The 16,894-nt window shown below is 43.3% G+C and overlaps 2 protein-coding genes across 4 annotated transcripts in view; one reads left to right on the forward strand and one right to left on the reverse strand.

Annotated features, from left to right (window-relative positions):
- The window catches only part of ABCB11 (ATP binding cassette subfamily B member 11), a 77,281-nt gene that overhangs the window by 10,629 nt on the left and 49,758 nt on the right, over nt 1–16,894 (forward strand). The window lies entirely within an intron of this gene.
- Nucleotides 2,988–16,617, reverse strand: LOC310664169 (dehydrogenase/reductase SDR family member 9-like). 3 transcript variants are annotated; one of them, XM_083412858.1, is made up of 6 exons: nt 16,598–16,617; nt 10,702–10,929; nt 8,020–8,371; nt 5,692–5,950; nt 4,655–4,818; nt 2,988–3,474 (listed from the first exon to the last, which is right to left on the reverse strand). In XM_083412858.1, exons 2-6 carry the CDS (start codon nt 10,708–10,710, stop codon nt 3,248–3,250), a joined length of 1,011 nt encoding a protein of 336 aa, XP_083268984.1. In that variant the 5' UTR covers nt 10,711–10,929; nt 16,598–16,617; the 3' UTR covers nt 2,988–3,247. The 3 variants fall into 3 exon arrangements, with proteins under 3 accessions (XP_083268984.1, XP_083268983.1, XP_083268982.1); XM_083412857.1 differs by lacking the exon at nt 16,598–16,617 and adding an exon at nt 14,185–14,350; XM_083412856.1 differs by lacking the exons at nt 10,702–10,929; nt 16,598–16,617 and having other exon boundaries at nt 8,020–8,422.

A 16,894-nucleotide genomic window follows, 5' to 3' on the forward strand; every position in this document is an offset into this window, starting at 1 on the left:
CTAAACTGAGGTAGAAATATTAACAAGACACAGAAGTGAAATTTCATAGAGCCCACTCCAAAATTCATTAGTCTGTAACTCATATCGAAATTAATAGAAATGGCTAACTTGGGTCCATTTATTTCAGTGGGTCTACTCTGTGTAGGACTAACATTGGATAAACCTATTGCACTTCAGGCACATTACTCTGATAGTCTTCAAGTATTTATTTTATGAATGCCCTTATGTCCATTGGTAGGAACAATTATAAATATGGCAAGCTAGCATACCTTATACTATTGTGTGGGACATGTATGTTGCTTCAACAAAACATTACCAATATTTACAATGTACAAATAACGTAATATTGAAATACAGAACAGTATAGTTTGTAACACACAATAAATTAATGACTCCTGCACAGAAAAAACAATAATAAAATACATATGATAATTCTCTGAGATGCACTAAAATGGCTATTTTAGCTTTAACAGGCTCTAAAAATTAGACTGGACAGATGTTTTTATACTGGCTGCTATTTGAGGAGCTTTTCTCAAACAATTGAAAGTTGTCCACTCACATCACCGTTCTGAATTTACTCTACCCTGCAAGCCCTCCTAATGCAACACTAATAATCTGTTTCAAATGTGAACACACAGAGCTTTTCGTGTTCTACAGTCATGATCACAGATGTTTGAACTGGGGTGCTACTGGCCTTAGAAGAATACAACAGGATATGTTGCTCACCCCTCCTAAACACACACACACACACACACACACACACACACGAAAGTATAATTACTACAAAGCAACTGGAGTGAGGATGCAGTTACTGTTAGAATTCCTGCTCTGTGATTGCAGTCATAGGATTGTTGTCTATCACATGATGGTGGATGTTTTGACTCCACAGAGTAGGAAGTGACGGAGACAGGATATTTGTGTTACTGTGTTCCTAGAAGTGGGATTATTGTCCTTTTTTTAATCTTTGCTGCCTGATGCTAGAGAGGGAGCCATGTTGCAGTGCTCCGTGTGTGTTTATATATAAATAAAATAGATTAGCCAAAATGCTGAGTTGCTGAGGTCTGTTATGCAAGCTGCGGAGACTCTGCGGATCCCTAAGTGTGCCAGTGTCTGTTGGCATTGGTCCTGTGATGTTCAGGCAGAAGAAAGCTTTTGAAGCTCCCGAACGAACGACCAGGAGGGAGAGAACATGCCAGTTGGGCATGTGTCTCTGCCAGGGTTCTACTTGAGCGTAGTAGGAGCTCCTGACAGTTACACCCCACCCAGCTGCCCACCCACTTACCCAGATTTTGGCTCAAAGCTGGAGGAGGAGGATTCACCTGTCTCAGGACTCTGTCCTTCTCTGGAATATCTAGCACCAACACCACCATAAATAGGGTGACCTGCACCACTTGAAGAGAAACCTGCCCCATGGTTTGAGAACTGCTGAGATCTCAGCGCAGTTCACAATATAAAAACACAAGACAAAACACAAAATGCATAATAGAAACAAGAACCCCCCCCCAAATAACCCCCTCCCTGCAAGGTAATCCACCCGCAGGTAAATTTTATAAGCCACACAAAGAACTGGTTTGCAGACTGGAGTTCAGCCCCAAGGTCCTCTTTTTTTCTCCACTGGAAAGTCGAAGACAACTGAAAGGGTGTGCCTGACTGCTTACCATGCAGCAGAATCTTTATGTCTCCTACTGCTCAACACTTATAAACCCTTGGATGAACCATCTACAAGGTAAAGGGACCCCTGACCATTAGGTCCAGTTGTGGCCGACTGGGGGTTGCAGCGCTCATCTCGCTTTATTTGCTGAGGGAGCCAGCGTACAGCTTCCAGGTCATGTGGCCATGCTCTGGCGAACCAGAGCAGCGCACGGAAATGCCGTTTACCTTCCCGCCGGAGCGGTACCTATTTATCTACTTGCACTTTGACGTGCTTTCGAACTGCTAGGTTGGCAGGAGCAGGGACCGAGCAATGGGAGCTCACCCAGTTGCAGGGATTCGAACCGCCAACCTTCTGATCGGCAATTCCTAGGCTCTGTGGTTTAACCCACAGCATCACCCGCATCCCTATCTACAAAGTAGAAAATGCTAACTAGAAGGTGGTATTTAGCAAGTGCTCCTTCTCTCTTCCTTTTGGTGGGCAATGCAATCTGATTTATCTGGCTATGGCAGATGACTGTGGTGCCACAGTTCAAACTGCAAGTAGCTGTTTCACACCAGCATTCTGTCACACAACACACTTTCAGACAGCACACATAACATGGGGCTGTGACCAGTTGCATTGTGTCAGTTGACACCATCCAGCCATAGTCAAATATGTCATGAGCACCCTTCTGGCAGTGGCAACCTATCTTCCCCCCCCGAACCATGCTGTAGCAGTGAGAGACGTAAGGGGGCCTCACTTACCAGCTTTGCAAGAGTCAGGATCACTCATTGCTCATTAGGGCCGGCCCAGGACATTTGGCCACTGCTTTGGGAGTCTCAGCTTGCCTCATGGACCGGCCAGCCCAGCCACTCATTCAGGAAGGAGTTGGCACACTTCTGCTATACTAGCCACCCCATAGACCACCCTAGCCAAGCAGCCTGGGGGTGGGGCATGGGATATGCGCTTCCAGTCTTCAGATACGTGAGGGAACATATTCTTCAGAAAGAAAAAATGTTCTATGCATGCTCAGGGGCCTTTGGAAGCCATCCCCCCAAAGGATCTATTGCCTTTGGGAAGAAAAGAGAGCCGAAATATGTTCACAGGCATTTAGCACCAGAAAATGTTTGTTAAGGAAAAATGGGACAAGTCGTAAGTTCCTGGGAAGTCAATAGTACAAGTCAATAGTATTTTCTGTGGGAGGAGAAAGAGATACCTCTATGGTGTTGGGCAGAGCCCTTAGGAGGAACCAGGCTCTGTTAACAGGTTGTAGTATTTGCAACGGGCATAATTATCTATGTACTTTGACAACATTCTGACAAACTAATAATTTCAAACTATTACTCGAACAATATTTGACTGGTCGATTCACTAAGATTTATTTGAGTTGGCAAATGCTAAGCCTGAGTCATCTAGATCTGCCTTCACTACCACTGGGCAAAGCAGTCCTTATGACAAACTGCTCTTTAAAAAAAGGGGTAAACAAGAAAAGAGAAGCAATTATTGCCAACATCTCTGGATGCTTGATCACCTGTGAACACAGATGTATTCATCTTCATTGTTTGGTATGCACAGCTTGAAAAAGCACGAACTGGAGTTTTTTCGGATGCAATTTTACACAGCATTTGGGTCAAGTAGCTGAACTTTGTTCTTCATGAGTACAAAGTCCTGCACAAACGATGGCATTTTTGAAAGTGGTAGCCAAAGAATCTTAGCATCCATGCCTGCACTGTACCGGGCCTTTGGATATTTGCTCATTAAGGCATGTTCCATGCAATTCACAACCAATGAGAGGTCTGTATTCTGACACAGCTTCACTAGTTTCTCCTTCTTTACTGCATCTGCAAAGAAAATGAAACCAGGAGAGGGCGGTAAAATATATGCAGCAATAAGCTTCAAGAGTCTTAATTCTGTGCAATCCTTATTTAATTATTTGAAGTACTGTTGACGTGGAGCTAGTTTTGCACTGTGCAAAGAGCATTGGCATATTGTTACTTGCAGTTAAATAATAAGGCTTCCTATCGCCTTTCGTTCCCTTCCCTTCTCTCTCCATTATCCAGCTGTGCTGCAGGCAGGACATGGAAGTCTTTGCAACTGGCATTGTGGGTAATCCTTGGGACGATTCCAAGGCCTACCACTCTTCAGTCATGATGTATACTGTGGAGCATGAAGCTGAGGAAAGGAAGCAATAAAGCTTCCCTCCTTTCTACCACATGTTGCCGCTACTGCATTCACCTCTGGTAAATGAAGGGAAGGATTGTTGTTGTTGTTTAATCGTTCAGTCGTGTCCGACTCTTCGTGACCCCATGGACCAGAGCACGCCAGGCACTCCTATCTTCCACTGCCTCTCACAGCCTGGCCAGACTCATGTTCATAGCCTCGAGAACACTATCCAACCATCTCGTCCTCTGTCGTCCCCTTCTCCTTGTGCCCTCAATCTTTCCCAACATCAGGGACTTTTCCAGGGAGTCTTCTCTTCTCATGAGGTGGCCAAAGTATTGGAGCCTCAGCTTCAGGATCTGTCCTTCCAGTGAGCACTCAGGGCTAATTTCCTTAAGAATGGATGCGTTTGATCTTCTTGCAGTCCATGGGACTCTCAAGAGTCTCCTCCAGCACCATAATTCAAAAGCATCAATTCTTCGGCGATCAGCCTTCTCGATGGTCCAGCTCTCATTTCCATACATCACTACTGGGAAAACCATGGCTTTAACTATACGGACCTTTGTTGGCTGGGAGATGAGAGAAGGTTGAAGGAACTCTTCTCTGCCCTAGATATTGAGCCGAGCCACAGAAAATCTCTTTTTTAAATTATTATTCTAATTTTTTTCAGTGAGACATATTCAATATATTGACTCAGTCACAGAGTTCTCCTATTTTTTGAGGTGCCTTTTTGAGTAACCTGGAAGTTAATTTCTCAACCAGGCTTGGGTGAACTTTGATGGCATCTCTACTTCTGACTACTTCAGTATTATGTTTAGGCCCTTTCTCCATTAATACAAAACAAAGCAACTCATGGCTTACCTTCCTTTAAGTATTTTTCACCATACTGCTTTTGTATAGTTTGAGGAAGAGTGTCCCAAACAGACATTTTTTGTCTCATGACCATGTCTCTGTCAGAAAGCCCTGTTTTAAACAGCCCTGGCTCAATGCAAGAAACATTCACTCCAAATGGTTTCATGTCCTGTCTGCAAAGAAAGTAAAAAGCTGTCATTAATTTTGGTCAATAATTTGGGCGGATTTTTAGAGAAAGCGCTATGTAGATTCTGTCAGCAGCACATTATAGTTTCTGCACACAAACACAATGATCTTATAAATGAAATTTCTCAGTTTCTATATAAAATGAGTCACGGTCATGGGATGCCTTGTGGCATCCTTGTGGTAAACCTCACGAATGCAAGAGATCCATCATGCATGTCCTCATATGAACTCCTGCCTATCTCCTTGACATTTAAACCAGATTGTATCTCTTCATTCATTTTATATTAATGGCTCCACCAGATCCCAGGGATCTGGGCCATTCTCTGCAATAACTTGGTAACTGGTTCTTGCTTCACAATTAATGCACCCAATGCAACTCAAGAAGACATTGGGTTCAGATGTTCAGCACAGACCTTCAAATCCTTTTCATGATGTGCACTTATGTTTCAAGTAAGATATCATTTGTGAACAGACACCAGACAGAACATGGGCAGGAGGAGCCCATGATTTACATCCAAATAAGTCTTATATACTAATATCTTGTGTACTATCTTGCAATGTAGGAAAAGTGGAGAAAGTGGAGTAAAAAAACAGATGACCAAGAACTACATTAGTTTTCGAACTGATACATATAAGGAGCACTGTCTCATGGGTCTACCATTTTGCTGGATGACCCCCTGATTCAGGTAGCATGAGAGATAGATTTGGATGGATGTCAGTGGTGGTGAGGGCAGTGGCGTGCTGGAAACAGAATTCTACTAAGCCCAGTTTTATCCCCTGCATGCAGGCACTGAACCCATGCTCAGTTTGGGTTGAATCATACATGCATTATGAAGGCCATCCATTAGCTATCACTTTACCTTAAACTGTCAGTGAATGCTTCTGCCCCATATTTGGATGGACAATAACCACCTGAGCATATTGGTAGAACACCTCCAACACTGGTTACGTTTATTATCCTTCCCTTTGCCTTCTTCACCAATGGCAGCATGTGTATAGTAACATTGATGAGGCCTATCAGATTAACATCAATCGGTGCTTTATAGTGCTCGATGGTCAGCCAGTCAGTTGGTGCTGATACTCCCATAATTCCTGCATTATTGATCAGGCCCCACAGACCTATGGGAGGGGGGAGATAAAAAAGAAAAGAAAAAGACAATTTATTATGTCTGAGAATGAAACATTTTGGGAGAAATTGATTTCTGTGATTTAACATCCCCATTATCATTATTATTCAAAAGGCAGAGAATAAGATCATCATCATAATGGTATATAAATATCATTACATCTACGTAAAAACAGAAAGGTCGTAACAGTAACCCAGCTATGTTAATTGGTAGCAATTCACAATCATGCCATTTCTTTACTCTGAACACTTCAGTCTGGGTGAGCGAGGGCTAATTCACACACGCATGCACACCACTTGACATTTCATCATGCAGAAACTCACTGATGAATGTGTGCATTTCCATTGCTGAAAAGCATTGTAATATTATGAGGGCAATGTGAAAGCTCTGAACAGGACAATTATCTCCACACATACACGTAATTGCTCACTCACTAAAGCAATACTTCGGTCCGCATCCTGTCGTATGAGGGAGCTTGCCATATAAAATAGTAAAGTGCCTCCCCAACGCAGGATGTAGTTAACATCAAATCCAAATCACGAACAGCGGCTTGACCTTAAAAAGAGCAACTTTAAAGTGTTTCAAAATCAGGCAGGTATTCTTCTCGTTTTTTTGTTGGTTGGTTTATGAGAAACTAGCCTGCTCACCAGGACCATAACAAGAACCTACTTGATCAGGCCAGACTCCTGTTCTCACAGTGGCAACCTAGGTGCCCACGGGAAACCATGGTCAGGGCCTGAACACAAAACAACACTCTCTGCCCCTGTGGTTTCCTTCAATTGGTATTCAGAAGCAGACTGCAGTGCTTTCGACAGTGGAGGGAGAATATAGTTATTGTTCTTAGTAGCCATTGACAGCCTGGTCCTCCAAGGATCTGTCCAATCCTGTTTTAAAGCCGTCCAAGATGGTGGCCGTCACTGCCTCTTATGGGAGCGATTATTCTAGAGTGCTAGCGTTATGAGATTGGAGGGAAAAAAGACTTATTTATCCCCTTTCTCCATGTCATTTCATACATACCTATCATTTTGGTATTCTACCGTCCCCCAACCCTGGAAGACTTCCTGAGGATACCCTTATTAAAAATAAGACCACCATTTTTATTTCTACCCTGCCATAGCCAATACTGCTCCTAATAAGAGTCAAGGTTTGTGTGGCAGTGGCTAAACTAAATTACAACATTGAGTTACAACACTAAGCTTACAACAGTAAAAAGCCGTAATTTTAAAATGCCTGCAATTTCCCTGTAATCTTCACCGCTTTCTCTACTGCTCACATGGTATTACCCCCATACCTACTCAGAAGTAAGCCCCATTTTGTTCAACAAGCCTCTTAATAAGTTTTAAAAATTTTCAGCCTCACCCACACTCTGCCACATCATTGCACAACCTACTTCAAATTTCCTTTCTATGCTTTTAAAACATGAAGGCTGTGGAAACAGGAAGGGGGGGGAGAGCTCACTCTGCACAAAACAGCGGGTGAAAGACTTACCAACAATTATATATACAAATAATTTCAAGTCTGGACCTAAGAGACACAGGAGGTATCCACACTTCCTCTTGCCCCACCGCTTTCCCCCAGGAAAAGCTGCTCTTTAGTGCTCAATCGGAGCAAATGGCAATTTGGGCATTCCTCCAGATTGATGTTTGCTTCAATTTAGCACTAAACAGGGGATTTGCCCTGGGAAAAAGCAGGAAAACCACTTGGACCCATGCTTTCGAGGTATGGGGCAAGCAGAAGTGTGGATGAGCCCTCACCCAGTGGACAGAAGCCACAGGCATGGTGATCACTTTATACCCCAAACTGTAAGTTTAATTAAAAACTTGCTTTAAGAAGGAAAGGAAAAACCTAAGAAATACCAAAACAATTCATTGGCTTTTTGTGCAGGTTAGCAGATATGTACCTGGAGGCTATATCTTTAAGGTTGCACAGAAGCAGAAATTCTGTGCACTAAGCCTTCCTCCTTTACAGCAGCCCCAATTCCATGCTTCTCTTAAATGTGCAGGAGCCCTCTGGGGGTCTATTTAGTAGATTTTGGGAAGAGTTCAGGTGCCCATCACCTACCTTTATCCCCTACTTCTTTCTTAACATATTCCGTAACTGATTTGATGTTCTCTGTGTTTGTCACGTCCAGTAGCACAGCGTGGAGGTGCCTGGAAGTCTCTGCTTTCAGCTCTGCGGCTCCCTGTTGAGTCTGGCAGGCAGCAATCACTTGAAACCCTTTCTTATCGAAGGTTTTGGCTGCCCGCTTTCCAAATCCAGAGTCACAGCCGGTGATGAACACATATTTCCCTAGAAGGTACATATCTTTTAACTTCTGCCCTGCTCTCCATTTCCACCAGACGAAGCAGATGACAAACCACATCAACACGTAGTAAAAAAGTCCGATTTCGAGACCGCTATCTTCCATTTCCTCCTTGAAAGAGACAGAAAGACACGTTACAACAGGCATTTCCCTACCATTAGCATCATTTCCTGACCGTGAAAATCTAAAGGAAATAAAAAGCGGGGGCAACACGGAGAGCCACTCACACTTTCCATCACCAGCCTTTAACTTCTGTTAAAATAAGGAAAGCTTCCCTGGGGGCCAGTAAATAAAATGGTCACTTTGCATTCATCAGAGTGTGGAAGTTTTAAGTAGTTAGGAAGCACCACAGACTTGTGGCCTCTCAGTCAGGGCAGTAAAGTCCCTTGAACGCAACAGAATCTGAAATATAGCATACAATGGGGTTGGGCTGAAAATATAGCGCTTCACATAATCTTGCCAATCCTAACAGCCACTCTGTAAGGTAGGTCAATACAGTGGTACCTCGGGTTACAGACGCTTCAGGTTACATATGCTTCAGGTTACAGACTCCGCTAACCCAGAAATAGTACCTCAGGTTAAGAACTTTGCTTCAGGATGAGAACAGAAATCGTGCGGCGGCGGTGCAGCGGCAGCGGGAGTCCCCATTAGCTAAAGTGGTGCTTCAGGTTAAGAACAGTTTCAGGTTAAGAACAGACCTCCGGAATGAATTAAGTACTTAACCCGAGGTACCACTGTATTATTATTATTGAAGCAACAGGTTTTGAGACTGAGAAATAGTGGCCAGTGAATTAATGAAGGATGTAAGGTAAGATTTGGAACAACTTGCACTTATGTATTGTATGATATCTGTTCTATTGACTACATTAGTATTAGTATTAGTATTAGTATTAGTGTTATCATTAACATCCTGCCTTTTTCCCTGACAGGGACTCAAGGCAGCTTACAGTAAAAATAGGAACAGTTTAAAACATTGGGGGGGGGGGATTAAATATTAATAGAATTAAAACTATACACACACACACATATACACATATATATAAGCTCTATTGTTAGCTGCTCTGAGCCCGGCTTTGGCTGGGGAGGGCAGGATATAAATAATTTATTATTATTATTATTATTAAAAACATACAGATAATTACAATGAAATTTTCATTCAGAGCAGTCAGTCCCTAAAAGCCTGTAGGAATAAGGAAGTCTTCACCTGCCAGCAGAAGGGCAGCAAGGAGGGAGCCAGCCTAGCATTTCTGGGGAGGGAGTATTTATACCCTACATTTCTTCCTTTGAACTCAAGGTATCTTATTATATGGGGCTTCCTGAACATCCCCACTCAGGCACTGGCAGGATCTAGGGATGTGCAACTCTGCCAATTTCAGTTTCTCTCAGTTTCACACTTTTCCCAGTCTTAAATTCAGTTTGCCACAATGACAGTTAGCTCAGTTGGTTAGAGCATGGTGCTAACACCACCTTTGTCGCCATATGGGCCACCGGCATATTCCTGCATTGCAGGGGGCTGGACTAGAGGGCCCTTGGGGTCCCCTCCAACACTACAATTATATATGTTTCTAACATTTCTGCATCAGTCTGTGATATTTATTTATTTATTTATTTAGGGGGAAATGCCATTATGAAAAGTTCACCAGCTTTTTAACGTGAATTTCTCAAAATATGCACTTTTTAAGAGCCAGTGTGGTGTAGTGGTTAAGAGCGGTAGTCTCGTAATCTGGGGAACCGGGTTCGTGTCTCCGCTCCTCCACATGCAGCTGCTGGGTGACCTTGGGCCAGTCACACTTCTTTGAAGTCTCTCAGCCCCACTCAGTGCTTGTTGTGGGGGAGGAAGGGAAAGGAGAATGTTAGCCGCTTTGAGACTCCTTAAAGGGAGTGAAAGGCGGGATATCAAATCCAAACTCTTCTTCTTCTTCTTCTTCTTCTTCTTAATGCAGTTTTGCCTAATCTATGCATCTGTTCAAATCGCCCTCCCTAGTCTAAATGCATTTTCATGCACACTTTCCAGACCCAGCTGTGCTTAGCTCATTCAGCATGCTGGCTCCACCTTATGCCGTCAGCCTGGAACGAGCATGCCTGGAACATTTCCACGGCACAGAATTAATTACAACTATTACTTCACCCATCCTCACAACAACTCTGTGGGGCAGGACATCAGTATCATCGCATCAGAGAGAGGCAACTGAGGTTGGGAAAGAATCATTTGACCAAGGCCATCGAAAGATTTCACAGATGAGCTCAGACCTGTGTACACCCATTTCTTGCCCTGATTCTGCAGTGCTGCTGAAGGCATTGCTAGCTTGACTTCTTCAGTGCCATGGCTTCAGATCACTTGTACGCATAGACTTACAGCGGCATAAAGCAATCACCTGTTTTGGAGGCTGGCTGAAAACTAAAGAGTTGCAAAGCAAAACAGAGTCCATCTATACATTTACCTCTGTCATGCTGGCTGTGGCTCCTTGGGGAAAGGGTGTTTCTTCCTCCTATATGATCTGGCAGGATCAATATGCTGTTTGCTTATCTTCTCAGATTAGTTCCCTCTGTGTGGCAGGACTCATTTTAAAAGCAGGACATTGCACACACGATGTTGCAGAATGGAATAGGTAGATGTGGCTGTCTGTCCTCACTTCCTCCGGAATTTCGCTCGCAAAGATGCAGTCAACCTATTGGTGAAATAATTACAGAACAATGCAGCTGCTCTTTAGTAATCTCGCACAGATCTGAAATAAGTTTGCAACACTCGCTACGGACTAGTATGTTATGAGCCTCTCATAACATAACAAGTACAGTGGTATCTCGGGTTACAGATGCTTCAGGTTACAGATGCCGCTAACCCAGAAACAGTACCTCAGGTTAAGAATTTTTCTTCAGGATGAGAACAAAAATTATGCTCTGGTGGCGCGGCAGCAGCAGGAGGCCCCATTAGCTAAAGTGGTGCTTCAGATTAAGAACAGTTTCAGGTTAAGAACGGACCTCCGGAACAAATTAAGTTCTTAACCTGAGGTACCACTGTAGTTGGGTGTGTGTTTTAATTGTATAGTTTATAGCTTTCTGACATTTTAGACTGCGATTCTGGAAGAAAACCCACTGAACTCAATGGAAGCTACTTCCGAGTAGGCATGTATAGGGTTGTGCTGTTAATGCTGTAAAACAAGGGCGGGGAATCTATGACCCTTCAGCTCCAGCCAGCATGAACAATGGTCAGCTATGGCAGGAGCTGGGAATACAATGACATCTGGAAGATCAAAAGTCCCCCACCTTCTTTGCAAACTATCCTGAATCCAAATTTGGCAAGGGGTGTTATAGAGCTATTTAAAATAAATAAGCAATAATTTTAAAAGACAAACAAACAAACAACCAAACAACCAAACAAATAAACATATAAATTTGTTCTACCCTGCAAGGAAAATAACCCACCAATTGTGTCATTCCCTGCAAATATTGAACATTCCATACAATTCCCCCCCGAACAGCTTACATGCAGATACACAGTTACGAAAGTTGTTGATAACAGAGCAACAGTTAAAGCACACCTCCAATTACATCCCAAATGCCTGGTGAAATAAGAATGTTTTCACTTGCCTTCAAAAGGAGACCCAGGAGGAACACAGGCAAACCTCCCCTGAAGGGTGTGCCTCCTACGACTTCAGAGCCACAATTGAATAGGCTCTGTTCTTAGAAGCTTATATCCTCCCCAAGTAGCATGACATTCCTCAACTTCCGTTTGTTTCAAAATCCCCCATTTTTTTTTTATCTAAAAATTATTTTAGATCATCCAGGCAGCTTTTCTCAGACAAGTAAGGTTTCTCAGCTTCATTACTTCCTCTTTTTTTAAATGGAAGAAGGATAAATGCTTCTCAGTCTCCTCTCACTTCTTCAGGGAAGGGGAAACCCTTTAAAACTCTCTGTTCTCTTTTCAAACACACATAAGAGGAGCCTGGCTGCTGGATAAAACCAGAGGCCCATCTAGTCCAGCATTCTGTTCTCACAGCAGCCAACCAGATACCAAGACCTGAGCGCAAGAGCCCTTTCCTGCTCACAATCCCAAGGAGCCGGTGTTCAGAGCTGTACTGCCTCTGAGACTGGACCAGTAGCCATTCATATCCTTATTCTCCACAAATCTGTCCAATCGCTTTTTACATTCACTCTGATTTGCTTACAGGCCGTATATTCACCTTCTCACCAATCAATCATTCATGCATTCCACACTGTTCAAGGCATTTGTTCATCACTTTCCTAACTGCAAAAAGTGGATTTTTTTGCACAAGGGCAACAAAGCGTTTTAATCCACTTTAATCGCACAAACCTTTTTTTTTGCTGTACACAAAGTACCCATATTTTTCACTCTATAAGACACACCAGACCACAAGACACACCTAGTTTTTGGAGGAGTAAAATAAGAAAAAAAATATTCTGAATCTCAGATGCCAGAACAGCAAGAGGGATCTCTGTGCAGTGAAAGCAGCACTCCCTCTTCCTGTTCTGGCTTCTGGGATAGCTGCGCAGCCTGCATTCGCTCCATAAGACGCACACACATTTCCCCTTACTTTTTAGGAGGGAAAAAGTGAGTCTTATAGAGCAAAAAATACGGTACTTGACAGTCTGCAAGAGCCAGTGGAGACCAATTAGGGCTAATGGAGAACTACCTCATCAGCCCCTTCAAGAACGCTTGAAGGAGCTGGGTATGTTTAGCCTGGAAAAGAGGAGATATGAGAGGAGATATGATAGCTACCGTCAAATATTTTAAGGGCTATGACATGGAAGAGGGAGTATGCTTGTTTTCTCCTGCTCTGCAGTGCAGGACTCGAACCAATGGATTAAAGTTACAAGAAAGGAAATTCTGACTCAACATCAGGAAGAACTTTCTGACAGTAAGAGCTGTTTGACAGTGGAACAGACAAGAGGTGCTGGACTCTCCTTCCTTGGGGGTTTTTAAGCAGAGGTTGGATGGTCATCTGTCACGGATGCTTTAGCTGAGATTCCTGCACTGCAGGGGGTTGGACTAGATGACCCTTGGGGTCCCTTCCAACTCTAAGATTCTATGATCTTACAACCAATCGGGCTAGCTCTTCTTTTCATTGGCTCTGGCTTCACCTACCAGCATTTCCTAATAAGAATCCATGTCAATTTAGGCGTTTCCCTTTTCATCTCCAAGTTTATCCTGGAATGCCCATTCAACACCCACACCTGCCAGGAATAGTGCCTCAGATCATATTCCCTTATCTTAACAGTGCATGTTGAATCTGGCAGTCAAGGCACTGACCTGCATTTGCACAGGAAACGTGTTTGGAGATAAATGAGCAGAGCTCTTCCTTGGCTTATTTAGATGCTTCAATTTTGCTTTAATTTACAATGAATCAGGTCGGAGATAAGTGGTTCGGTTATTCTACTGCCACATTCTAATGCCTCCTTTCTGAGAATTTGCTTTTACAAATTCTGGATTATATGAAACTAATACTTTTTCATATATATATATATATATATATATATATATATATATATATATGCCTCTCATATTGTATTTTAAGAGCCCTCTACATGCCATACAATTTTGGATTGGAAAGAGTGTCTCAATTGTTCTTTTCCTGGTCTCACACATGCTTTTCTGTAGTTATGGGTTTTCTTTGACCGCTCTATAGCTTGCTGACTGAATAAAAAAGAAATTTCAACTTAGCACACAGAAAGGGTGAAATAGTCTCAGAAATCCAAATGTTATTTAAAATCAGGGTCAAGATGTACACTCGTTTCTTTCCCTCTAACGGTATCCTGACCTAGAAAGATGTGGACTTCAGTTTTCAACCCTCTCTGAGATTATGCCATGCTCATTTTTCTTGTTTGCTGTCCTGATCTGAGGAAGAAGGTTGTCATTAGAGGTGAGCTACACTGATCGTGAAGGAGATGACAACAAGAATAGTCACCCTTGTGATTGTAAGGAGCTGACTGTTGGATCCACCCAGCGGTTGCTGACACAACTCCCATGTTCCTTCCCTGGCAGGGCAGAGCGAGTGTAGCAGATCTAGTGCCCTTGAGGTTCCCTGGTCTCCAGCATCCAAAAGCCTGAGGCTCACATGGCAGGGCCTGGTGATGTCACAAGGCAAGCTCTAGTGATGTCACAAATCCTATGAATCCATGGAGTGAAGATCACATGCCCTTGCAAAGCAGATCACTCAAGGAAATGAGCCAACATTCCTAGAAACAAACACGCCTCTCTCTCATACTCATCCTTGGGTGTGTGGGTGGGTGTGCGCGCGCGCGCGCGCGCATGCACGGACACACACACACAACAATGCAACCCACATCTACTTTCTTCCTAGCTTTATCTTTCATTCTAAATTGCTTCCTTCTTCCTTTCCTTTATATTCTTTTTTCTCTCTGACTCCCCTCTTCCTTGGTTCCTCTCCAAATTCTTCCATTTATGGGTGTCCACAGGCACCTTTCCAGTGGGGAGTAAAATGCTTGAAAGGGGGGAGAGCAGGGTAGCTTCACGCACAAAAGAAAGACAAACCGCAATTGTACGTTTTGTCCCATATCTCAGGGTCTACAAAGGCTGGAAACATACTCTGGTTTAGCAAAGAATTCTGGGAATTATGGTTTACTAGTGGGAAAGGACTGCGCATCCCCTCCATGGATGCTCATGGTCCAACCCCTGTTCCCTCCCTCCCTCCCTTTCTCTGTGCTACAATAATTTTTGTATACATCATTTGGCAGGGGAACTGCATCACAATATGTGGATCAGGGCACATTTCAAAAGACAGCTGTGTTTCGGCTTGCATATTGTTTTTGAAAATGTGAAGTAGGTAGGTTCGCATTCAAATCTGAACTGAACCAAGTCCCTGTGGTGATGCGTCTGAGGGAACGGGGGCAATTGGCAAGCCCCCAGCTGGTTCCAGCCCACCGGCCAGTTGCCGGTCGAACTCCAGCCCTTGGTTCTGCATCAATCAGCAACTCAATCAGAGCTTCAGAAGCCTTTCAGAAGCTGAGCATGCAAGCCAGCAGAGATAATAAACTCTTCGCAATGGAAGGGCAGACAGAGGCATATGTAAAGCATATTTGCAAGCAGTTTATTCAGCATACATCAGGACAAAGAAAACATGTTGTCTCTCCTTCATGTTCAAGAGCAAGAAGCGTAAAGCAAAAGCTATACACAAACGGAAGTTCCCAGCAAGCTGGAATGGAACATCAATATCCTAACATCCTCCCCCTTTCCATGTTACCTGTAATATCCAGACAACATCCTAACAGTCCCTTCCTAATCCTTGCTCCCTCCCAGGAGTCTGGAGAAAATGAACCCAACAATTTAGCAGAGCCCTACCATGTTTGTCCCTTGGGATCTTTTTCTCCTGACCTCTTGACCTTTGGTGAATCAGGAGTTTTTGGGTCTCAGAAACTCAGGGAGTGATGCAATGATTATTTAAAAATTTAGCAAACGAGGCTTTGCCTATCAGATAGGCATTAAAGACCTCCAGTAGACGAACCTGGTGTTTAAAAGCCGCACCGCAAGGCCAGAGAGCTGGCTGAAAGAGCAGGTGAAACCAGAAAAGGAGGGTGGCAAATTTCACATGTTTCCTACTGCATGAGTGAGGGAGTATGAGGGCATGTGCGTATGCCATGGGAAAGGCGGCAACTCAAGGTCCCTATGGAATCAGCGTAGGGTTGCCAGGCAATAATTTGGATGAATCTCCTTTCTTTCTTTTTTCTTTTCCAACAGCATTTGTAAATATTAAAGGAAATGATAAGTAACAACAATAATAAGTAAATAATAGAGTAGACCCATTGAACACTTGACAGGAGTCAGTCATACCCATTGATTTCATTCATAGTTTCATAGAGCATGATTTAATCATTCACAACCCAGCGAGAAGGATGGGTGGATAGTCAGACAGACCAACATGCACATACAGTATGCTTCATCTTCTACCCTGTTAAGTGAGGCTATCCATATCAGTAAGGAGAAGTTAGAATAAATAATAACAATAATAATAATTACGTACCGTGTTGCCCTAAGTTCCCAAAGTACTTGCTATGCATGATCTCTGTCATTGCAATAACCCTTTGTGGTACAGCAACATTATGGTCCCTGCGTTACAGGGGATTTGGTGTCTAGGAGGCTATGGCTGACTTAAAAGCCCACAACAGCTTACGTTTGTTGTGGGGTTTTTAGGTGCTACAATACTCTTTGTTGCTTTGGCTTGTCTAAGGCTCTCAGGTGAGTCCATGACAGTATGGAAATTTGAACCAGAGAATTACCATCTCATAACTCACACTTTTACAGCCACTACATTACACCAATTAGTAAAATGCTTGCATCCCAAATATGGAATTGGTACCTACCTACTCAGTCGAAGAAAATATGTTGGCAGGTTGGCTGTTAAAGGTGCGCCTTACAAGTACAGCTAGTCCAAAAACTTGTTGTGTTCTCTCTCTCTCTCTCTCTCCTTCTTCCCTGGCGATCTTCTAAAGATGATTCCTGCACAGAACCACCTTTTGACTTTTTAAATTAAGGCATCACAATGAGTGCCTTCTGACTCAAGTCATAAACAAATTGCAGGTCTCATGAGTCACATTGTTGATTACATAAGTCATTTATGTTGTACAGGTGCATTCAGTTTGGCAGTGAGTCACACTTGT

Source organism: Podarcis tiliguerta (assembly GCF_965153285.1).
Source record: "Podarcis tiliguerta genome assembly, chromosome: 1".
Lineage (NCBI taxonomy): Eukaryota > Metazoa > Chordata > Lepidosauria > Squamata > Lacertidae > Podarcis > Podarcis tiliguerta.

Coding starts and splice junctions, on each gene's coding strand:
- LOC310664169 (XM_083412856.1), bottom strand. CDS start 8,407: ATGCCTGTTGTAACGTGTCTTTCTGTCTCTTTCAAGGAGGAAATGGAA. Junction 5,951..8,019: donor GAAAGAAGTAGGGGATAAAG/GTAGGTGATGGG, acceptor CCCCTCCCATAG/GTCTGTGGGGCCTGATCAAT. Junction 3,475..4,654: donor TGAAAAATACTTAAAGGAAG/GTAAGCCATGAG, acceptor TTTTCTTTGCAG/ATGCAGTAAAGAAGGAGAAA.